This window comes from Oncorhynchus kisutch, linkage group LG28 (assembly GCF_002021735.2).
Source record: "Oncorhynchus kisutch isolate 150728-3 linkage group LG28, Okis_V2, whole genome shotgun sequence".
In the NCBI taxonomy this organism is placed as follows: Eukaryota; Metazoa; Chordata; class Actinopteri; order Salmoniformes; family Salmonidae; genus Oncorhynchus; species Oncorhynchus kisutch.
In genome coordinates this window covers 50,292,594-50,318,435 of record NC_034201.2, presented here as the reverse complement: position 1 = coordinate 50,318,435, position 25,842 = coordinate 50,292,594, and the positions used below count along the sequence as shown (strand labels likewise).

General features: G+C 44.5%; 1 protein-coding gene across 1 annotated transcript in view; it reads left to right on the top strand.

Moving 5' to 3' along the window:
- Positions 1-25,842, top strand: part of LOC109883925 (cell adhesion molecule 2) — a 505,186-nt gene that overhangs the window by 478,289 nt on the left and 1,055 nt on the right. The window contains exon 9 of the mRNA XM_031807555.1: positions 4,624-4,746. Within this exon, the coding sequence (XP_031663415.1) occupies positions 4,624-4,746 (123 nt within the window). The remainder of the gene's footprint in view (positions 1-4,623; positions 4,747-25,842) is intronic.

The following is a 25,842-nucleotide window of genomic DNA, read 5'->3' as shown; positions in this document are numbered from 1 at the left end:
GACAGCAAGGAGTCATCATGTCAGGTAATCCTGGGGCATGGTCCTAGGGCTCAGGTCCTCCGAGAGAGAGAAGGAGAGAATTAGAGAACGCACACTTAGATTCACATAGGACACCGAATAGGACAGGAGAAGTACTCCAGATATAACAAACTGACCCTAGCCCCCTGACACATAAACTACTGCAGCATAAATACTGGAGGCTGAGACATGTTTCATGTCTATACCATGTTTCATACCTGGTAGTTTGGTGGATGGGACTACCAGCTCTCTGTAACCTAGAGGACAACCAGTGGGCCAGTTGCAGGATGGGGCTTGGGCAGGTGTATTAGTGGGGGTTGGGCCTGTTGTAGGACGGGGCTTGGGCAGGTGTAATAGTGGGGTTGGGCCTGTTGTAGGATGGGGTTTAGGCAGGTGTATTAGTGGGGGTTCGGCCTGTTGTAGGAAGGGGTTTAGGCAGGTGTATTAGTGGGGGTTGGGCCTGTTGTAGGAAGGGGTTTCGGCAGGTGTAATAGTGGGGTTGGGCCTGTTGTAGGATGGGGCTTGGGCAGGTGTATTAGTGGGGGTTGGGCCTGTTGTAGGATGGGGATAGGAAGGTGTATTAGTGGGGGTTGGGCCTGTTTCAGGAAGGTGCTTGGGCAGGTGTATTAGTGGGGTTGGGCAGGTGTATTAGTGGGAGTTGGGCCTGTTGAAGGATGGGGCTTGGGCAGGTGTATTAGTGAGGGTTGGACAGGTGTATTAGTGGGGATTCGGCAGATGTAATAGTGGGGGTTGGGCCTGTTGCAGGATGGGGCTTGGGAAGGTGTATTAGTGGGAGTTGGGCCTGTTGCAGGAAGAAGCTTGGGCAGGTGTATTAGTGGGGGTTGGGCCTGTTGCAGGAAGGGGCTTGGAGAGGTGTAATAGTGGGGGTTGGGCCTGTTGCAGGAAGGTGCTTGGGCAGGTGTATTAGTGGGGGTTGGGCCTGTTGCTGGAAGAGGCTTGGGCAGGTGTATTAGTGGGGGTTGGGCCTGTTGTAGGAAGGGGCATGGGCAGGTGTAATAGTGGGGGTTGGGCCTGTTATAGGAAGGGGCTTGGGGAGGTGTAATAGTGGGGGTTGGGCCTGTTGCAGGAAGGGGCATGGACAGGTGTAATAGTGGGGGTTGGGCCTGTTACTCTGCTCACGCCCTGGGCACATGTCCTGCTGTCAGAAGGGGCATAGGTCTGATCTGGGGGGCATATATAGGGTGTGGCCAGGGTTTGTTTGGGGAGGGGTGGGGAGGGGTGTACTGGTTGGGGTGGGGATGTGGATGGTTGTGCTGTGGTCTGGGTGTAGGTCCTTTTGGTGTGGATCCTCCGGGGGGGTCTTGCTGGTCTGGGCAGGGTGTCCGTTTCTCCGATGCTCCTGTGTGTGGTGCTTGGGTTGCGGTTGAGGGTGATGTCCTTCAGGGTTCTGGCAAAGGTGGGGACTGCTGCCTTTATAGAGGTGGACCTGGTTATAAAGGCTGTTCATGTCCAGGGTGGAGTGGTGGGCCAGGTTAACAGCAGGTTTTGAGGCACAGTCCCGGGAGGTTATTGCTAACAGCACTGCTGTGGTCACTCTCTCTGTCCTCTCTGTCCGCTCTGTAATCTCTCTCTGTCTCTCTCTCTGTCTTCTCTGTCCGCTCTGTAATCTCTCTCTGTCCTCTCTCTCTCCCTCTCTCTCTGTCTTCTCTCTCCCTCTCTCTCTGTCCTCTCTCTCTCTCCATCTCTCTCTGTCCTCTCTCTCTCTCCCTCTCTCTCTGTCCTCTCTCTCTCTCTGTCCTCTCTCGGTCCTCTGTCTGTGCTCTCTCTGTCCTCTCGCTGTCATGTCTCTCTCTCTCTCCTCGCTTCCTGTCTTCTCTCTCTCTCACCCCATCTATACCCCCAACCCTCTCTCTAAAACATGTAAGCAGCAGGCTTTGTATTGCTCCATAACCCTCCACGGTCCGAATGCCCTGGCTGTCACACTCGACCACACACACACTCACACACTGTGGTCACGCTGCTGTGGTCTTGCTTGGTCAGTAGAGCGGACAGCTGAGGAATGTTGAATTTGCGCCACCTGGGTTGATGAGAAAGTAGAGAGAAGGGGAGATGGAGAGAAAGAGAGAGGGGTGGGGTTTGAGGTGGAGATAGAGAAAAGGAGAGAGTAGACTGTCTGTTAATGCATTCAGTTCTCTCTCTTCCCTCTGTTCTTTCTGTCTGTCTGACTGCCCCCTATCAGCCCTCTGTCATGGCCTGTTACACCCAAACACACATACAAATACCAAATACCTCAGCACAGAAATGAGCTACAAGTCATACGTCTGCTATAGTTTGGTGTCAGTGAAGACAAAATCACATACGATGTGTCTGGGCTGGATGAAGTTAATCAAATATTCAGTATTCATTCCATTCTGTGAGGATTTAAAAAACAGGACACAGGACAGAAACTAGGGCATAGGTCAAACGCTAGGATACATGAGAGAAAGCCTCTGTGGATTAGTGGGAAGGGCACCTAACAACGTCTATGTTCCAAATGGCACACTACATAGTGCACTACTTTGGACAGAGCCCTTTGGCACCCTATTCCCTAGGTAGTGCACTACTTTAGACCAGAGACCTAATGCACCCTATTCCCTATATAGTGCACTACTTTAGACCAGAGCCCTAATGCACCCTATTCCCTATATAGTGCACTACTTTAGACCAGAGCCCTAATGCACCCTATTCCCTATATAGTGCACTACTTTAGACCAGAGCCCTAATGCACCCTATTCCCTATATAGTGCACTACTTTAGACCAGAGCCCTAATGCACCCTATTCCCTATATAGTGCACTACTTTAGACCAGAGCCCTAATGCACCCTACTCCCTATATAGTGCACTACTTTAGACCAGAGCCCTACGACACCCTATTCCCTATATAGTGCACTACTTTAGACCAGAGCCCTATGGCACCTTATTCCGTATATAGTGCACTCGCAAGGTTTACTCCATAGAGGACATGGTCTGTAGTCATCTTCCTGATTAGCCTGAACATGGTCTGTAGTCGTCTTCCTGATTACCCTGAACATGGTCTGTAGTCGTCTTCCTGATTACCCTGAACATGGTCTGTAGTCTTCTTCCTGATTACCCTGAACATGGTCTGTACTCTTCCTTATTACCCTGAACATGGTCTGTAGTCAGGTCTTCTACCTGATTACCCTGAACATGGTCTGTAGTCTTCTTCCTGATTACCCTGAACATGGTCTGTAGTCTTCTTCCTGATTACCCTGAACATGGTCTGTAGTCAGGTCTTCTTCCTGATTACCCTGAACATGGTCTGTAGTCTTCCTGATTACCCTGAACATGGTCTGTAGTCAGGTCTTCTACCTGATTACCCTGAACATGGTCTGTCGTCTTCCTGATTACCCTGAACATGGTCTGTAGTCTTCTTCCTGATTACCCTGAACATGGTCTGTAGTCTTCTTCCTGATTACCCTGAACATGGTCTGTAGTCAGGTCTTCTTCCTGATTACCCTGAACATGGTCTGTAGTCTTCCTGATTACCCTGAACATGGTCTGTAGTCAGGTCTTCTACCTGATTACCCTGAACATGGTCTGTCGTCTTCCTGATTACCCTGAACATGGTCTGTAGTCTTCTTCCTGATTACCCTGAACATGGTCTGTCGTCAGGTCTTCTTCCTGATTAGCCTGAACATGGTCTGTAGTCTTCTTCCTGATTAGCCTGAACATGGTCTGTCGTCAGGTCTTCTTCCTGATTAGCCTGAACATGGTCTGTCGTCAGGTCTTCTTCCTGATTAGCCTGAACATGGTCTGTCGTCAGGTCTTCTTCCTGATTAGCCTGAACATGGTCTGTCGTCAGGTCTTCTTCCTGATTACCCTGAACATGGTCTGTATTTTCATCTACATTCACTGGTATATTATATTATACTATATTATATTATATTTATATTCTGCTTCAAGAGAAAATACAAGAAACACGGACGGTTAGTGGTACTTTGCAATACTTTTTTTGAGAATAAAGTCTAAATAATGTTGTGAATAAAGTGGCAATATTTATAGAATGAATGTAGAGAATAAAGTCATGTTTCAACGTGTCCCCTGATGCTGTGAATTAGACGACCCAGTGAAATTATACTGTAGAATTACCTATATTAACAACACAAACCTTTCCTTGTGTAGTACATAATAGCCATGTTTTTATCAGTTGGCCTTCTGTGGCTGTGCCAGAAGCAGGAACCACACGGACTCGGATGGGGATATTTTATCCATAACCTGACATACTTAGGTAGAGGTGGTGTGTGTGTGTGTGTGTGGGGGGGGGGGGGGGGGGATAACCACTATTATAGCATAACAGGTCTAGCCTCTATAAGGTGGACCAGTGGAACGGAGACAATAATAAAATCAAAAGGAAGTTGTCTGTCCGATATCTGAGAGATAAAAGAAATATCATAAAACCTCCCTCCCCTTCTCTCCTTACCCCCTCCTCCCCTCCTTAACTCTCCCTCTCCTCTCCCCCTCCTTTCCCCCCTCCTCCTCCCCTCCTTAACTCTCCCTCTCCTCCCCCCCTCCTTTCCCCCCTCCTCCCCTCCTTAACTCTCCCTCCCGCACTCCCCCTCTTCTCCTTCCCTCCTCTCCCTCCAGATCCCAACGCCATGGGGCAGCGCGGACCAGACCATGCTCTGATTGGTGGAGTGGTGGCGGTGGTGGTCTTCATTACCTTGTGTCTAATCATCTTTTTGGGCCGCTACCTAGCCAGGCATAAAGGTAAAACATGTGACAGTACCTGTAACACACAACACCTGTAAAACACATAGAGATAACACACCTGACTACAGGTCTCCTGATAGTAACACACCTGACTACAGGTCTCCTGATAGTAACACACCTGAATAACACCTGACTACAGGTCTCCTGATAGTAACACACCTGACTAACACCTGACTACAGGTCTCCTGATAGTAACACACCTGACTACAGGTCTCCTGATAGTAACACACCTGACTACAGGTCTCCTGATAGTAACACACCTGACTACAGGTCTCCTGATAATAACACACCTGACTACAGGTCTCCTGATAGTAACACACCTAACTACAGGTCTCCTGATAGTAACACACCTGACTACAGGTCTCCTGATAGTAACACACCTGACTACAGGTCTCCTGATAGTATCACACCTGACTACAGGTCTCCTGATAGTAACATACCTGACTAACACCTAACTACAGGTCTCCTGATAGTAACACACCTGACTAACACCCAACTACAGGTCTATTGATAGTAACACACCTGACTACAGGTCTCCTGATAGTAACACACCTGACTAACAATTAACTACAGGTCTCCGGATAGTAACACACCTGACTACAGGTCTCCTGATAGTAAGACACCTGACTACAGGTCTCCTGATAATAACACACCTGACTACAGGTCTCCTGATAGTAACACACCTGACTACAGGTCTCCTGATAGTAACACACCTGACTACAGGTCTCCTGATAGTAACACACCTGACTACAGGTCTCCTGATAGTAACACACCTAACTACAGGTCTCCTGATAGTAACATACCTGACTAACACCTGACTACAGGTCTCCTGATAGTAACACACCTGACTACAGGTCTCCTGATAGTAACACACCTGACTACAGGTCTCCTGATAGTAACACACCTGACTACAGGTCTCCTGATAGTAACACACCTGACTACAGGTCTCCTGATAATAACACACCTGACTACAGGTCTCCTGATAGTAACACCTGACTAACACCTGACTACAGGTCTCCTGATAATAACACACCTGACTACAGGTCTCCTGATAGTACCACACCTGACTAACACCTGCCTACAGGTCTCCTGATAGTAACACACCTGACTACAGGTCTCCTGATAGTAACATACCTGACTAACACCTGACTACAGGTCTCCTGATAGTAACACACCTGACCAACACCTGACTACAGGTCTCCTGATAGTAACACACCTGACTACAGGTCTCCTGATAATAACACACCTGACTACAGGTCTCCTGATAGTACCACACCTGACTAACACCTGACTACAGGTCTCCTGATAGTAACACACCTAACTACAGGTCTCCTGATAGTAACATACCTGACTAACACCTGACTACAGGTCTCCTGATAGTAACACACCTGACTACAGGTCTCCTGATAGTAACACACCTGACTACAGGTCTCCTGATAGTAACACACCTGACTACAGGTCTCCTGATAGTAACACACCTGACTACAGGTCTCCTGATAATAACACACCTGACTACAGGTCTCCTGATAGTAACACACCTGACTAACACCTGACTACAGGTCTCCTGATAATAACACACCTGACTACAGGTCTCCTGATAGTACCACACCTGACTAACACCTGACTACAGGTCTCCTGATAGTAACACACCTGACTACAGGTCTCCTGATAGTAACATACCTGACTAACACCTGACTACAGGTCTCCTGATAGTAACACACCTGACTAACACCTGACTACAGGTCTCCTGATAGTAACACACCTGACTACAGGTCTCCTGATAATAACACACCTGACTACAGTACTCCTGATAATAACACACCTAACTACAGGTCTCCTGATAATAACACACCTGACGACAGGTCTCCTGATAATTACACACCTGACGACAGGTCTCCTGTTAGTAACACACCTGACTACAGGTCTCCTGATAGTAACATACCTGACTACAGGTCTCCTGATAGTAACACACCTGACTAACACCTGACTACAGGTCTCCTGATAATAACACACCTGACTACAGGTCTCCTGATAATAACACACCTGACTACAGGTCTCCTGATAATAACACACCTGACTACAGGTCTCCTGATAATAACACACCTGACTACAGGTCTCCTGATAATAACACACCTGACCACCTGTATCTAAAACACTGTTTAATAGTCAGGTACCTGGTCTGTCAGAGAGATAGGACATCTGTTTAATAGTCAGGTACCTGGTCTGTCAGAGAGATAGGACACCTGTTTAATAGTCAGGTACCTGGTCTGTCAGAGAGATAGGACACCTGTTTAATAGTCAGCTACCTGGTCTGTCAGAGAGATAGGACACCTGATGAATAGTCAGGTACCTGGTATGTCAGAGAGATAGGACACCTGTTTAATAGTCAGGTACCTGGTATGTCATAGAGATAGGACACCTGTTTAATAGTCAGGTACCTGGTATGTCAGAGAGATAGGACACCTGTTTAATAGTCAGGTACCTGGTCTGTCAGAGAGATAGGACACCTGTTTAATAGAGAGATAGGACACCTGTTTAATCGTCAGGTACCTGGTCTGTCAGAGAGATAGGACACCTGTTTAATAGAGAGATAGGACACCTGTTTAAAAGAGAGATAGTACACATGTTTAATAGAGAGATAGGACACCTGTTTAATAGAGAGATAGGACACATGTTTAATAGTCAGGTACCTGGTCTGTCAGAGAGATAGGATACCTGTTTAATAGTCAGGTACCTGGTCTGTCAGAGAGATAGGACACCTGTTTAATAGTCAGGTACCTGGTCTGTCAGAGAGATAGGACACCTGTTTAATAGTCAGGTACCTGTTCTGTCAGAGAGATAGTACACCTATTTAATAGTCAGGTACCTGGTCTGTCAGAGAGATAGTACACCTGTTTAATAGTCAGGTACCTGGTCTGTCAGAGAGATAGGACACCTGTTTAATCGTCAGGTACCTGGTCTGTCAGAGAGATAGTACACCTGTTTAATAGTCAGGTACCTGGTATGTCAGAGACATAGGACACATGTTTAATAGAGAGATAGGACACCTGTTTAATAGTCAGGTACCTGGTCTGTCAGAGAGATAGGACACCTGTTTAATAGAGAGATAGGACACCTGTTTAATAGTCAGGTACCTGGTCTGTCAGAGAGATAGGACACCTGTTTAATAGTCAGGTACCTGGTATGTCAGAGAGATAGGACACCTGTTTAATAGAGAGATAGGACACCTGTTTAATAGTCAGGTACCTGGTCTGTCAGAGAGATAGGACACCTGTTTAATAGTCAGGTACCTGGTCTGTCAGAGAGATAGGACACCTGTTTAATAGAGAGATAGTACACCTGTTTAATAGAGAGATAGGACACCTGTTTAATAGTCAGGTACCTGGTATGTCAGAGAGATAGGACACCTGTTTAATAGTCAGGTACCTGGTCTGTCAGAGAGATAGGACACCTGTTTAATAGAGAGATAGGACACTTGTTTAATCGTCAGGTGCCTGGTCTGTCAGAGAGATAGGATACCTGTTTAATAGTCAGGTACCTGGTCTGTCAGAGAGATAGGACACCTGTTTAATAGTCAGGTACCTGGTCTGTCAGAGAGATAGGACACCTGTTTAATAGTCAGGTACCTGGTATGTCAGAGAGATAGGACACCTGTTTAATAGTCAGGTACCTGGTCTGTTAGAGAGATAGTACACTTGTTTAATAGTCAGGTACCTGGTCTGTCAGAGAGATAGTACACCTGTTTAATAGTCAGGTACCTGGTATGTCAGAGAGATAGGACACCTGTTTAATAGAGAGATAGGACACCTGTTTAATAGTCAGGGACCTGGTCTGTCAGAGAGATAGGACACCTGTTTAATAGTCAGGTGCCTGGTCTGTCAGAGAGATAGGACACCTGTTTAATAGTCAGGTACCTGGTCTGTCAGAGAGATAGGACACCTGTTTAATAGTCAGGTACCTGGTCTGTCAGAGAGATAGGACACCTGTTTAATAGTCAGGTACCTGGTATTTCAGAGAGATAGGACACCTGTTTAATAGAGAGATAGGACACCTGTTTAATCGTCAGGTACCTGGTCTGTCAGAGAGATAGGACACCTGTTTAATAGTCAGGTACCGGGTAGGTCAGAGAGATAGGACACCTGTTTAATAGAGAGATAGGACATCTGTTTAATAGTCAGGTACCTGGTCTGTCAGATAGATAGGATACCTGTTTAATAGTCAGGTACCTGGTCTGTCAGAGAGATAGGACACCTGTTTTATAGTCAGGTACCTGGTCTGTCAGAGAGATAGGACACCTGTTTAATAGTCAGGTACCTGGTCTGTCAGAGAGATAGGACACCTGTTTAATAGTCAGGTACCTGGTCTGTCAGAGAGATAGTACACCTGTTTAATAGTCAGGTACCTGTTCTGTCAGAGAGATAGTACACCTGTTTAATAGTCAGGTACCTGGTCTGTCAGAGAGATAGGACACCTGTTTAATCGTCAGGTACCTGGTCTGTCAGAGAGATAGGACACCTGTTTAATAGTCAGGTACCTGGTCTGTCAGAGAGATAGTACACCTGTTTAATAGTCAGTTACCTGGTATGTCAGAGAGATAGGACACCTGTTTAATAGAGAGATAGGACACCTGTTTAATAGTCAGGTACCTGGTCTGTCAGAGAGATAGGACACCTGTTTAATAGTCAGGTACCTGGTAGGTCAGAGAGATAGGACACCTGTTTAATAGTCAGGTACCTGGTCTGTCAGAGATAGGACACCTGTTTAATAGTCAGGTACCTGGTCTGTCAGAGAGATAGGACACCTGTTTAATAGTCAGGTACCTGGTATGTCAGAGAGATAGGACACCTGTTTAATAGAGAGATAGGACACCTGTTTAATAGTCGGGTACCTGTTCTGTCAGAGAGATAGGACACCTGTTTAATTGAGAGATAGGACACATGTTTAATAGTCAGGTACCTGGTATGTCAGAGAGATAGGACACCTGTTTAATAGAGAGATAGTACACCTGCTTAATAGAGAGATAGGACACCTGTTTAATAGTCGGGTACCTGGTCTGTCAGAGAGATAGGACACCTGTTTAATAGTCAGGTACCTGGTCTGTCAGAGAGATAGGACACCCGTTTAATAGTCAGGTACCTGGTATGTCAGAGAGATAGGACACCTGTTTAATAGAGAGAAAGGACACCTGTTTAATAGAGAGATAGGACACCTGTTTAATAGTCAGGTACCTGGTAGGTCAGAGAGATAGGACACCTGTTTAATCGTCAGGTACCTGGTCTGTCAGAGAGATAGGACACCTGTTTAATAGTCAGGTACCTGGTATGTCAGAGAGATAGGACACCTGTTTAATAGAGAGATAGGACACCTGTTTAATAGTCAGGTACCTGGTCTGTCAGAGAGATAGGACACATGTTTAATAGTCAGGTACCTGGTCTGTCAGAGAGATAGGACACCTGTTTAATAGTCAGGTACCTGGTCTGTCAGAGAGATAGGACACCTGTTTAATAGTCAGGTACCTGGTCTGTCAGAGAGATAGGACACCTGTTTAATAGTCAGGTACCTGGTCTGTCAGAGAGATAGGACACCTGTTTAATAGTCAGGTACCTGGTATTTCAGAGAGATAGGACACCTGTTTAATAGTCAGGTACCTGGTATGTCAGAGACATAGGACACCTGTTTAATAGTCAGGTACCTGGTCTGTCAGAGAGATAGGACACCTGTTTAATAGAGAGATAGTACACCTGTTTAATAGTCAGGTACCTGGTATTTCAGAGAGATAGGACACCTGTTTAATAGTCAGGTACCTGGTCTGTCAGAGAGATAGGACACCTGTTTAATAGTCAGGTACCTGGTCTGTCAGAGAGATAGGACACCTGTTTAATAGTCAGGTACCTGGTATGTCAGAGAGATAGGACACCTGTTTAATAGTCAGGTACCTGGTCTGTTAGAGAGATAGTACACTTGTTTAATAGTCAGGTACCTGGTCTGTCAGAGAGATAGTACACCTGTTTAATAGTCAGGTACCTGGTATGTCAGAGAGATAGGACACCTGTTTAATAGAGAGATAGGACACCTGTTTAATAGTCAGGGACCTGGTCTGTCAGAGAGATAGGACACCTGTTTAATAGTCAGGTGCCTGGTCTGTCAGAGAGATAGGACACCTGTTTAATAGTCAGGTACCTGGTCTGTCAGAGAGATAGGACACCTGTTTAATAGTCAGGTACCTGGTCTGTCAGAGAGATAGGACACCTGTTTAATAGTCAGGTACCTGGTATTTCAGAGAGATAGGACACCTGTTTAATAGAGAGATAGGACACCTGTTTAATCGTCAGGTACCTGGTCTGTCAGAGAGATAGGACACCTGTTTAATAGTCAGGTACCGGGTAGGTCAGAGAGATAGGACACCTGTTTAATAGAGAGATAGGACATCTGTTTAATAGTCAGGTACCTGGTCTGTCAGATAGATAGGATACCTGTTTAATAGTCAGGTACCTGGTCTGTCAGAGAGATAGGACACCTGTTTTATAGTCAGGTACCTGGTCTGTCAGAGAGATAGGACACCTGTTTAATAGTCAGGTACCTGGTCTGTCAGAGAGATAGGACACCTGTTTAATAGTCAGGTACCTGGTCTGTCAGAGAGATAGTACACCTGTTTAATAGTCAGGTACCTGTTCTGTCAGAGAGATAGTACACCTGTTTAATAGTCAGGTACCTGGTCTGTCAGAGAGATAGGACACCTGTTTAATCGTCAGGTACCTGGTCTGTCAGAGAGATAGGACACCTGTTTAATAGTCAGGTACCTGGTCTGTCAGAGAGATAGTACACCTGTTTAATAGTCAGTTACCTGGTATGTCAGAGAGATAGGACACCTGTTTAATAGAGAGATAGGACACCTGTTTAATAGTCAGGTACCTGGTCTGTCAGAGAGATAGGACACCTGTTTAATAGTCAGGTACCTGGTAGGTCAGAGAGATAGGACACCTGTTTAATAGTCAGGTACCTGGTCTGTCAGAGATAGGACACCTGTTTAATAGTCAGGTACCTGGTCTGTCAGAGAGATAGGACACCTGTTTAATAGTCAGGTACCTGGTATGTCAGAGAGATAGGACACCTGTTTAATAGAGAGATAGGACACCTGTTTAATAGTCGGGTACCTGTTCTGTCAGAGAGATAGGACACCTGTTTAATTGAGAGATAGGACACATGTTTAATAGTCAGGTACCTGGTATGTCAGAGAGATAGGACACCTGTTTAATAGAGAGATAGTACACCTGCTTAATAGAGAGATAGGACACCTGTTTAATAGTCGGGTACCTGGTCTGTCAGAGAGATAGGACACCTGTTTAATAGTCAGGTACCTGGTCTGTCAGAGAGATAGGACACCCGTTTAATAGTCAGGTACCTGGTATGTCAGAGAGATAGGACACCTGTTTAATAGAGAGAAAGGACACCTGTTTAATAGAGAGATAGGACACCTGTTTAATAGTCAGGTACCTGGTAGGTCAGAGAGATAGGACACCTGTTTAATCGTCAGGTACCTGGTCTGTCAGAGAGATAGGACACCTGTTTAATAGTCAGGTACCTGGTATGTCAGAGAGATAGGACACCTGTTTAATAGAGAGATAGGACACCTGTTTAATAGTCAGGTACCTGGTCTGTCAGAGAGATAGGACACATGTTTAATAGTCAGGTACCTGGTCTGTCAGAGAGATAGGACACCTGTTTAATAGTCAGGTACCTGGTCTGTCAGAGAGATAGGACACCTGTTTAATAGTCAGGTACCTGGTCTGTCAGAGAGATAGGACACCTGTTTAATAGTCAGGTACCTGGTCTGTCAGAGAGATAGGACACCTGTTTAATAGTCAGGTACCTGGTATTTCAGAGAGATAGGACACCTGTTTAATAGTCAGGTACCTGGTATGTCAGAGACATAGGACACCTGTTTAATAGTCAGGTACCTGGTCTGTCAGAGAGATAGGACACCTGTTTAATAGAGAGATAGTACACCTGTTTAATAGTCAGGTACCTGGTATTTCAGAGAGATAGGACACCTGTTTAATAGTCAGGTACCTGGTATGTCAGAGACATAGGACACCTGTTTAATAGTCAGGTACCTGGTCTGTCAGAGAGATAGGACACCTGTTTAATAGTCAGGTACCTGGTCTGTCAGAGAGATAGGACACCTGTTTAATAGTCAGGTACCTGGTCTGTCAGAGAGATAGGACCCCTGTTTAATAGTCAGGTACCTGGTCTGTCAGAGAGATAGGACACCTGTTTAATAGTCAGGTACCTGGTATGTCAGAGAGATACTACACCTGTTTAATAGAGAGATAGGACACCTGTTTAATAGTCAGGTACCTGGTATGTCAGAGAGATATGACACCTGTTTAATAGAGAGATAGGACACCTGTTTAATAGTCAGGTACCTGGTCTGTCAGAGAGATAGGACATCTGTTTAATCGTCAGGTACCTGGTCTGTCAGAGAGATAGGACACATGTTTAATAGTCAGGTACCTGGTCTGTCAGAGAGATAGTACACCTGTTTAATAGTCAGGTACCTGGTATGTCAGAGAGATAGGACACCTGTTTAATAGAGAGATAGGACACCTGTTTAATAGTCAGGTACCTGGTCTGTCAGAGAGATAGGACACCTGTTTAATAGTCAGGTACCTGGTCTGTCAGAGAGATAGGACACCTGTTTAATAGAGAGATAGGACCCCTGTTTAATAGTCAGGTACCTGGTCTGTCAGAGAGATAGGACACCTGTTTAATAATCAGGTACCTGGTATGTCAGAGAGATAGGACACCTGTTTAATAGAGAGATAGGACACCTGTTTAATAGTCAGGTACCTGGTCTGTCAGAGAGATAGGACACCTGTTTAATAGTCAGGTACCTGGTCTGTCAGAGAGATAGGACACCTGTTTAATAGTCAGGTACCTGGTCTGTCAGAGAGATAGGACACCTGTTTAATAGTCAGGTACCTGGTCTGTCAGAGAGATAGGACACCTGTTTAATAGTCAGGTACTTGGTCTGTCAGAGAGATAGGACACCTGTTTAATAGAGAGATAGGACACCTGTTTAATAGAGAGATAGGACACCTGTTTAATAGTCAGGTACCTGGTCTGTCAGAGAGATAGGACACCTGTTTAATAGTCAGGTACCTGGTCTGTCAGAGAGATAGGACACCTGTTTAATAGTCAGGTACCTGGTATTTCAGAGAGATAGGACACCTGTTTAATAGTCGGGTACCTGGTATGTCAGAGACATAGGACACCTGTTTAGTAGTCAGGTACCTGGTCTGTCAGAGAGATAGGACACCTGTTTAATAGAGAGATAGGACACCTGTTTAATCGTCAGGTACCTGGTCTGTCAGAGAGATAGGACACCTGTTTAATAGTCAGGTACCTGGTCTGTCAGAGAGATAGGACACCTGTTTAATAGTCAGGTACCTGGTCTGTCAGAGAGATAGGACACCTGTTTAATAGAGAGATAGGACACCTGTTTAATAGTTAGGTACCTGGGCTGTCAGAGAGATAGGACACCTGTTTAATAGAGAGATAGGACACCTGTTTAATAGTTAGGTACCTGGTCTGTCAGAGAGATAGGACACCTGTTTAATAGTTAGGTACCTGGTCTGTCAGAGAGATAGGATACCTGTTTAATAGTCAGGTACCTGGTCTGTCAGAGAGATAGTAGTCCTGTTTAATAGTCAGGTACCTGGTCTGTCAGAGAGATAGGACATCTGTTTAATAGTCAGGTACCTGGTCTGTCAGAGAGATAGGACACCTGTTTAATAGTCAGGTACCTGGTCTGTCAGAGAGATAGGACACCTGTTTAATAGTCAGGTACCTGGTCTGTCAGAGAGATAGGACACCTGTTTAATAGTCAGGTACCTGGTCTGTCAGAGAGATAGGACACCTGTTTAATAGTCAGGTACCTGGTATTTCAGAGAGATAGGACACCTGTTTAATAGTCGGGTACCTGGTATGTCAGAGACATAGGACACCTGTTTAGTAGTCAGGTACCTGGTCTGTCAGAGAGATAGGACACCTGTTTAATAGAGAGATAGGACACCTGTTTAATCGTCAGGTACCTGGTCTGTCAGAGAGATAGGACATCTGTTTAATAGTCAGGTACCTGGTCTGTCAGATAGATAGGACACCGGTTTAATAGTCAGGTACCTGGTCTGTCAGAGAGATAGGACACCTGTTTAATAGTCAGGTACCTGGTCTGTCAGAGAGATAGGACACCTGTTTAATAGAGAGATAGGACACCTGTTTAATAGTTAGGTACCTGGGCTGTCAGAGAGATAGGACACCTGTTTAATAGAGAGATAGGACACCTGTTTAATAGTTAGGTACCTGGTCTGTCAGAGAGATAGGACACCTGTTTAATAGTTAGGTACCTGGTCTGTCAGAGAGATAGGATACCTGTTTAATAGTCAGGTACCTGGTCTGTCAGAGAGATAGGATACCTGTTTAATAGTCAGGTACCTGGTCTGTCAGAGAGATAGTACACCTGTTTAATAGTCAGGTACCTGGTCTGTCAGAGAGATAGGACACCTGTTTAATAGTCAGGTACCTGGTATGTCAGAGAGATAGGACACCTGTTTAATAGAGAGATAGGACACCTGTTTAATAGTCAGGTACCTGGTCTGTCAGAGAGATAGGACACATGTTTAATAGTCAGGTACCTGGTCTGTCAGAGAGATAGGACACCTGTTTAATAGAGAGATAGTACACCTGTTTAATAGTCAGGTACCTGGTCTGTCAGAGAGATGGTCCACCTGTTTAATAGTCAGGTACTTGGTCTGTCAGAGAGATAGGACATCTGTTTAATAGTCAGGTACCTGGTCTGTCAGAGAGATAGGACACCTGTTTAATAGTCAGGTACCTGGTCTGTCAGAGAGATAGGACACCTGTTTAATAGTCAGGTACCTGGTCTGTCAGAGAGATAGGACACCTGTTTAATAGTCAGGTACCTGGTCTGTCAGATAGATAGGACACCGGTTTAATAGTCAGGTACCTGGTCTGTCAGAGAGATAGGACACCTGTTTAATAGTCAGGTACCTGGTCTGTCAGAGAGATAGGACACCTGTTTAATAGAGAGATAGGACACCTGTTTAATAGTTAGGTACCTGGGCTGTCAGAGAGATAGGACACCTGTTTAATAGAGAGATAGGACACCTGTTTAATAGTTAGGTACCTGGTCTGTCAGAGAGATAGGACACCTGTTTAATAGTTAGGTACCTGGTCTGTCAGAGAGATAGGATACCTGTTTAATAGTCAGGTACCTGGTCTGTCAGAGAGATAGGATACCTGTTTAATAGTCAGGTACCTGGTCTGTCAGAGAGATAGTACACCTGTTTAATAGTCAGGTACCTGGTCTGTCAGAGAGATAGGACACCTGTTTAATAGTCAGGTACCTGGTATGTCAGAGAGATAGGACACCTGTTTAATAGAGAGATAGGACACCTGTTTAATAGTCAGGTACCTGGTCTGTCAGAGAGATAGGACACATGTTTAATAGTCAGGTACCTGGTCTGTCAGAGAGATAGGACACCTGTTTAATAGAGAGATAGTACACCTGTTTAATAGTCAGGTACCTGGTCTGTCAGAGAGATAGTCCACCTGTTTAATAGTCAGGTACTTGGTCTGTCAGAGAGATAGGACATCTGTTTAATAGTCAGGTACCTGGTCTGTCAGAGAGATAGGACACCTGTTTAATAGTCAGGTACCTGGTCTGTCAGAGAGATAGGACACCTGTTTAATAGTCAGGTACCTGGTCTGTCAGAGAGATAGGACACCTGTTTAATAGTCAGGTACCTGGTCTGTCAGAGAGATAGGACACCTGTTTAATAGTCAGGTACCTGGTATGTCAGAGAGATACTACACCTGTTTAATAGTCAGGTACCTGGTATGTCAGAGAGATAGGACACCTGTTTAATAGTCAGGTACCTGGTCTGTCAGAGAGATAGGACACCGGTTTAATAGTCAGGTACCTGGTATGTCAGAGAGATATGACACCTGTTTAATAGAGAGATAGGACACCTGTTTAATAGTCAGGTACCTGGTCTGTCAGAGAGATAGGACACCTGTTTAATAGTCAGGTACCTGGTCTGTCAGAGAGATAGGACACCTGTTTAATAGAGAGATAGGACACCTGTTTAATAGAGAGATAGTACACCTGTTTAATAGTCAGGTACCTGGTATGTCATAGAGATAGGACACCTGTTTAATAGAGAGATAGGACACCTGTTTAATAGTTAGGTACCTGGTCTGTCAGAGAGATAGGACACCTGTTTAATAGAGAGATAGGACACCTGTTTAATAGTTAGGTACCTGGTCTGTCAGAGAGATATGACACCTGTTTAATAGAGAGATAGTACACCTGTTTAATAGTCAGGTACCTGGTCTGTCAGAGAGATAGGACACCTGTTTAATAGAGAGATAGGACACCTGTTTAATAGTTAGGTACCTGGTCTGTCAGAGAGATAGGACACCTGTTTAATGGAGAGATAGGACACCTGTTTAATAGTCAGGTACCTGGTCTGTCAGAGAGATAGGACACCTGTTTAATAGAGAGATAGGACACCTGTTTAATAGAGAGATAGTACACCTGTTTAATAGTCAGGTACCTGGTATGTCATAGAGATAGGACACCTGTTTAATAGAGAGATAGGACACCTGTTTAATAGTTAGGTACCTGGTCTGTCAGAGAGATAGGACACCTGTTTAATAGAGAGATAGGACACCTGTTTAATAGTTAGGTACCTGGTCTGTCAGAGAGATATGACACCTGTTTAATAGAGAGATAGTACACCTGTTTAATAGTCAGGTACCTGGTCTGTCAGAGAGATAGGACACCTGTTTAATAGAGAGATAGGACACCTGTTTAATAGTTAGGTACCTGGTCTGTCAGAGAGATAGGACACCTGTTTAATGGAGAGATAGGACACCTGTTTAATAGTCAGGTACCTGGTCTGTCAGAGAGATAGTACACCTGTTTAATAGAGAGATAGGACACCTGTTTAATAGAGAGATAGTACACCTGTTTAATAGTCAGGTACCTGGTATGTCAGAGAGATACTACACCTGTTTAATAGTCAGGTACCTGGTATGTCAGAGAGATAGGACACCTGTTTAATAGTCAGGTACCTGGTCTGTCAGAGAGATAGGACACCGGTTTAATAGTCAGGTACCTGGTATGTCAGAGAGATATGACACCTGTTTAATAGAGAGATAGGACACCTGTTTAATAGTCAGGTACCTGGTCTGTCAGAGAGATAGGACCCCTGTTTAATAGTCAGGTACCTGGTCTGTCAGAGAGATAGGACATCTGTTTAATCGTCAGGTACCTGGTCTGTCAGAGAGATAGGACACCTGTTTAATAGTCAGGTACCTGGTCTGTCAGAGAGATAGGACACCAGTTTAAAAGTCAGGTACCTGGTCTGTCAGAGAGATAGGACACCTGTTTAATAGAGAGATAGGACACCTGTTTAATAGAGAGATAGTACACCTGTTTAATAGTCAGGTACCTGGTCTGTCAGAGAGATAGGACACCTGTTTAATAGAGAGATAGGACACCTGTTTAATAGTTAGGTACCTGGTCTGTCAGAGAGATAGGACACCTGTTTAATAGAGAGATAGGACACCTGTTTAATAGTTAGGTACCTGGTCTGTCAGAGAGATAGGACACATGTTTAATAGAGAGATAGTACACCTGTTTAATAGTCAGGTACCTGGTCTGTCAGAGAGATAGGACACCTGTTTAATAGAGAGATAGGACACCTGTTTAATAGTTAGGTACCTGGTCTGTCAGAGAGATAGTACACCTGTTTAATAGAGAGATAGGACACCTGTTTAATAGAGAGATCGTACACCTGTTTAATAGTCAGGTACCTGGTCTGTCAGAGAGATAGGACACCTGTTTAATAGTCAGGTACCTGGTCTGTCAGAGAGATAGGACCCCTGTTTAATAGTCAGGTACCTGGTCTGTCAGAGAGATAGGACACCTGTTTAATAGAGAGATAGGACACCTGTTTAATAGTCAGGTACCTGGTCTGTCAGAGAGATAGGACACCTGTTTAATAGTCAGGTACCTGGTCTGTCAGAGAGATAGGACACCTGTTTAATAGTCAGGTACCTGGTCTGTCAGAGAGAGAGGACACCTGTTTAATAGAGAGATAGGACACCTGTTTAATAGTCAGGTACCTGGTATGTCAGAGAGATAGGACACCTGTTTAATAGAGAGATAGGACACCTGTTTAATAGTCAGGTACCTGGTCTGTCAGAGAGATAGGACACCTGTTTAATAGTCAGGTACCTGGTCTGTCAGAGAGATAGGACACCTGTTTAATAGTCAGGTACCTGGTCTGTCAGAGAGATAGGACACCTTTTTAATAGTCAGGTACCTGGTCTGTCAGAGAGATAGGACCCCTGTTTAATAGTCAGGTACCTGGTCTGTCAGAGAGATAGGACACCTGTTTAATAGAGAGATAGGACACCTGTTTAATAGTTAGGTACCTGGTCTGTCAGAGAGATAGGACACCTGTTTAATAGAGAGATAGGACACCTGTTTAATAGAGAGATAGGACACCTGTTTAATAGTTAGGTACCTGGTCTGTCAGAGAGATAGGACACCTGTTTAATAGTTAGGTACCTGGTCTGTCAGAGAGATAGGATACCTGTTTAATAGTCAGGTACCTGGTCTGTCAGAGAGATAGGATACCTGTTTAATAGTCAGGTACCTGGTCTGTCAGAGAGATAGTACACCTGTTTAATAGTCAGGTACCTGGTCTGTCAGAGAGATAGGACACCTGTTTAATAGTCAGGTACCTGGTATGTCAGAGAGATAGGACACCTGTTTAATAGAGAGATAGGACACCTGTTTAATAGTCAGGTACCTGGTCTGTCAGAGAGATAGGACACATGTTTAATAGTCAGGTACCTGGTCTGTCAGAGAGATAGGACACCTGTTTAATAGAGAGATAGTACACCTGTTTAATAGTCAGGTACCTGGTCTGTCAGAGAGATAGTACACCTGTTTAATAGTCAGGTACTTGGTCTGTCAGAGAGATAGGACATCTGTTTAATAGTCAGGTACCTGGTCTGTCAGAGAGATAGGACACCTGTTTAATAGTCAGGTACCTGGTCTGTCAGAGAGATAGGACACCTGTTTAATAGTCAGCTACCTGGTCTGTCAGAGAGATAGGACACCTGTTTAATAGTCAGGTACCTGGTCTGTCAGAGAGATAGGACACCTGTTTAATAGTCAGGTACCTGGTATGTCAGAGAGATACTACACCTGTTTAATAGTCAGGTACCTGGTATGTCAGAGAGATAGGACACCTGTTTAATAGTCAGGTACCTGGTCTGTCAGAGAGATAGGACACCGGTTTAATAGTCAGGTACCTGGTATGTCAGAGAGATATGACACCTGTTTAATAGAGAGATAGGACACCTGTTTAATAGTCAGGTACCTGGTCTGTCAGAGAGATAGGACACCTGTTTCATAGTCAGGTACCTGGTCTGTCAGAGAGATAGGACACCTGTTTAATTGAGAGATAGGACACCTGTTTAATAGAGAGATAGTACACCTGTTTAATAGTCAGGTACCTGGTCTGTCAGAGAGATAGGACACCTGTTTAATAGTCAGGTACCTGCTCTGTCAGAGAGATAGGACACCTGTTTAATAGTCAGGTACCTGGTCTGTCAGAGAGATAGGACACCTGTTTAATAGAGAGATAGGACACCTGTTTAATAGAGAGATAGTACACCTGTTTAATAGTCAGGTACCTGGTCTGTCAGAGAGATAGGACACATGTTTAATAGTCAGGTACCTGGTCTGTCAGAGAGATAGGACACCTGTTTAATAGAGAGATAGTACACCTGTTTAATAGTCAGGTACCTGGTCTGTCAGAGAGATAGTACACCTGTTTAATAGTCAGGTACTTGGTCTGTCAGAGAGATAGGACATCTGTTTAATAGTCAGGTACCTGGTCTGTCAGAGAGATAGGACACCTGTTTAATAGTCAGGTACCTGGTCTGTCAGAGAGATAGGACACCTGTTTAATAGTCAGCTACCTGGTCTGTCAGAGAGATAGGACACCTGTTTAATAGTCAGGTACCTGGTCTGTCAGAGAGATAGGACACCTGTTTAATAGTCAGGTACCTGGTATGTCAGAGAGATACTACACCTGTTTAATAGTCAGGTACCTGGTATGTCAGAGAGATAGGACACCTGTTTAATAGTCAGGTACCTGGTCTGTCAGAGAGATAGGACACCGGTTTAATAGTCAGGTACCTGGTATGTCAGAGAGATATGACACCTGTTTAATAGAGAGATAGGACACCTGTTTAATAGTCAGGTACCTGGTCTGTCAGAGAGATAGGACACCTGTTTAATAGTCAGGTACCTGGTCTGTCAGAGAGATAGGACACCTGTTTAATAGAGAGATAGGACACCTGTTTAATAGAGAGATAGTACACCTGTTTAATAGTCAGGTACCTGGTCTGTCAGAGAGATAGGACACCTGTTTAATAGTCAGGTACCTGCTCTGTCAGAGAGATAGGACACCTGTTTAATAGTCAGGTACCTGGTCTCTCAGAGAGATAGGACACCTGTTTAATAGAGAGATAGGACACCTGTTTAATAGAGAGATAGTACACCTGTTTAATAGTCAGGTACCTGGTCTGTCAGAGAGATAGGACACCTGTTTAATAGAGAGATAGGGCACCTGTTTAATAGTTAGGTACCTGGTCTGTCAGAGAGATATGACACCTGTTTAATAGAGAGATAGTACACCTGTTTAATAGTCAGGTACCTGGTCTGTCAGAGAGATAGGACACCTGTTTAATAGAGAGATAGGACACCTGTTTAATAGTTAGGTACCTGGTCTGTCAGAGAGATAGGACACCTGTTTAATGGAGAGATAGGACACCTGTTTAATAGTCAGGTACCTGGTCTGTCAGAGAGATAGTACACCTGTTTAATAGAGAGATAGGACATCTGTTTAATAGAGAGATAGTACACCTGTTTAATAGTCAGGTACCTGGTCTGTCAGAGAGATAGGCCACCTGTTTAATAGTCAGGTACCTGGTCTGTCAGAGAGATAGGACCCCTGTTTAATAGTCAGGTACCTGGTCTGTCAGAGAGATAGGACACCTGTTTAATAGAGAGATAGGACACCTGTTTAATAGTCAGGTACCTGGTCTGTCAGAGAGATAGGACACCTGTTTAATAGTCAGGTACCTGGTCTGTCAGAGAGATAGGACACCTGTTTAATAGTCAGGTACCTGGTATGTCAGAGAGATACTACACCTGTTTAATAGTCAGGTACCTGGTCTGTCAGAGAGATAGGACACCTGTTTAATAGAGAGATAGGACACCTGTTTAATAGTTAGGTACCTGGTCTGTCAGAGAGATATGACACCTGTTTAATAGAGAGATAGTACACCTGTTTAATAGTCAGGTACCTGGTCTGTCAGAGAGATAGGACACCTGTTTAATAGAGAGATAGGACACCTGTTTAATAGTTAGGTACCTGGTCTGTCAGAGAGATAGGACACCTGTTTAATGGAGAGATAGGACACCTGTTTAATAGTCAGGTACCTGGTCTGTCAGAGAGATAGTACACCTGTTTAATAGAGAGATAGGACACCTGTTTAATAGAGAGATAGTACACCTGTTTAGTAGTCAGGTACCTGGTCTGTCAGAGAGATAGGACACCTGTTTAATAGTCAGGTACCTGGTCTGTCAGAGAGATAGGACCCCTGTTTAATAGTCAGGTACCTGGTCTGTCAGAGAGATAGGACACCTGTTTAATAGAGAGATAGGACACCTGTTTAATAGTCAGGTACCTGGTCTGTCAGAGAGATAGGACACCTGTTTAATAGTCAGGTACCTGGTCTGTCAGAGAGATAGGACACCTGTTTAATAGTCAGGTACCTGGTATGTCAGAGAGATACTACACCTGTTTAATAGTCAGGTACCTGGTATGTCAGAGAGATAGGACACCTGTTTAATAGTCAGGTACCTGGTCTGTCAGAGAGATAGGACACCGGTTTAATAGTCAGGTACCTGGTATGCCAGAGAGATATGACACCTGTTTAATAGAGAGATAGGACACCTGTTTAATAGTCAGGTACCTGGTCTGTCAGAGAGATAGGACACCTGTTTAATAGTCAGGTACCTGGTCTGTCAGAGAGATAGGACATCTGTTTAATCGTCAGGTACCTGGTCTGTCAGAGAGATAGGACACCTGTTTAATAGTCAGGTACCTGGTCTGTCAGAGAGATAGGACACCTGTTTAATAGTCAGGTACCTGGTCTGTCAGAGAGATAGGACACCTGTTTAATAGAGAGATAGGACACCTGTTTAATAGAGAGATAGTACACCTGTTTAATAGTCAGGTACCTGGTCTGTCAGAGAGATAGGACACCTGTTTAATAGAGATATAGGACACCTGTTTAATAGTTAGGTACCTGGTCTGTCAGAGAGATAGGACACCTGTTTAATAGAGAGATAGGACACCTGTTTAATAGTTAGGTACCTGGTCTGTCAGAGAGATAGGACACCTGTTTAATAGAGAGATAGTACACCTGTTTAATAGTCAGGTACCTGGTCTGTCAGAGAGATAGGACACCTGTTTAATAGAGAGATAGGACACCTGTTTAATAGTTAGGTACCTGGTCTGTCAGAGAGATAGGACACCTGTTTAATGGAGAGATAGGACACATGTTTAATAGTCAGGTACCTGGTCTGTCAGAGAGATAGTACACCTGTTTAATAGAGAGATAGGACACCTGTTTAATAGAGAGATAGTACACCTGTTTAATAGTCAGGTACCTGGTCTGTCAGAGAGATAGGACACCTGTTTAATAGTCAGGTACCTGGTCTGTCAGAGAGATAGGACCCCTGTTTAATAGTCAGGTACCTGGTCTGTCAGAGAGATAGGACACCTGTTTAATAGAGAGATAGGACACCTGTTTAATAGTCAGGTACCTGGTCTGTCAGAGAGATAGGACACCTGTTTAATAGTCAGGTACCTGGTCTGTCAGAGAGATAGGACACCTGTTTAATAGTCAGGTACCTGGTCTGTCAGAGAGATAGGACCCCTGTTTAATAGTCAGGTACCTGGTCTGTCAGAGAGAAAGGACACCTGTTTAATAGAGAGATAGGACACCTGTTTAATAGTTAGGTCCCTGGTCTGTCAGAGAGATAGGACACCTGTTTAATAGAGAGATAGGACACCTGTTTAATAGAGAGATAGGACACCTGCTTAATAGTTAGGTACCTGGTCTGTCAGAGAGATAGGACACCTGTTTAATAGTTAGGTACCTGGTCTGTCAGAGAGATAGGATACCTGTTTAATAGTCAGGTACCTGGTCTGTCAGAGAGATAGGATACCTGTTTAATAGTCAGGTACCTGGTCTGTCAGAGAGATAGTACACCTGTTTAATAGTCAGGTACCTGGTCTGTCAGAGAGATAGTACACCTGTTTAATAGTTAGGTACCTGGTCTGTCAGAGAGATAGGACACCTGTTTAATAGAGAGATAGGACACCTGTTTAATAGAGAGATAGGACACCTGTTTAATAGTTAGGTACCTGGTCTGTCAGAGAGATAGGACACCTGTTTAATAGTTAGGTACCTGGTCTGTCAGAGAGATAGGATACCTGTTTAATAGTCAGGTACCTGGTCTGCCAGAGAGATAGGATACCTGTTTAATAGTCAGGTACCTGGTCTGTCAGAGAGATAGGACACCTGTTTAATAGAGAGATAGGACACCTGTTTAATAGTTAGGTACCTGGTCTGTCAGAGAGATAGGACACCTGTTTAATAGTTAGGTACCTGGTCTGTCAGAGAGATAGGATACCTGTTTAATAGTCAGGTACCTGGTCTGTCAGAGAGATAGGATACCTGTTTAATAGTCAGGTACCTGGTCTGTCAGAGAGATAGGACACCTGTTTAATAGAGAGATAGGACACCTGTTTAATAGTTAGGTACCTGGTCTGTCAGAGAGATAGGACACCTGTTTAATAGTTAGGTACCTGGTCTGTCAGAGAGATAGGACACCTGTTTAATAGTCAGGTACCTGGTAGGTCAGAGAGATAGGACACCTGTTTAATAGTCAGGTACCTGGTAGGTCAGAGAGATAGGACACCTGTTTAATAGTCAGGTACCTGGTCTGTCAGAGAGATAGGACACCTGTTTAATAGTCAGGCACCTGGTAGGTCAGAGAGATAGGACACCTGTTTAATAGTCAGGTACCTGGTAGGTCAGAGAAATAGGACACCTGTTTAATAGTCAGGTACCTGGTCTGTCAGAGAGATAGGACACCTGTTTAATAGTCAGGTACCTGGTCTGTCAGAGAGATAGGACACCTGTTTAATAGTCAGGTACCTGGTCTGTCAGAGAGATAGGACACCTGTTTAATAGTCAGGTACCTGGTCTGTCAGAGAGATAGGACACCTGTTTAATAGTCAGGTACCTGGTCTGTCAGAGAGATAGGACACCTGTTTAATAGTTAGGTACCTGGTCTGTCAGAGAGATAGGACACCTGTTTAATAGTCAGGTACCTGGTCTGTCAGAGAGATAGGATACCTTCGGTATCTCTAACACACCTGTAAAACACCTGACCAATTATCGTTGTCTATCCAGTTTGTCCTCCTGTTTATTATCAGTTACATAGTCAGGCATTAAGGTAGTTCACCTTTTAGTAGCACACCTGACCAACTCATCTAAGACCTGACCACCTCCATACCTGACCACCTCCACACCTGACCACCTCCATACCTGACCACCTCCACACCTGACCACCTCCATACCTGACCACCGCCACACCTGACCAACTCATCTAAGACCTGACCACCTCCATACCTGACCACCTCCACACCTGACCACCTCCATACCTGACCACCAGAGTTTATAGCCCATTGACAATCATCAAGCAGCTGTTCCGGGACAATGTTCCTATTCGGCTCGAAGGGCCATCACGTTTAAAAAAAACATATTTAAAAAAACAGGATTATCACTGACTACGATGGAGTAAGACAGGTTTCCAAATGTTTCAGAAACTTTTGTTTCCTT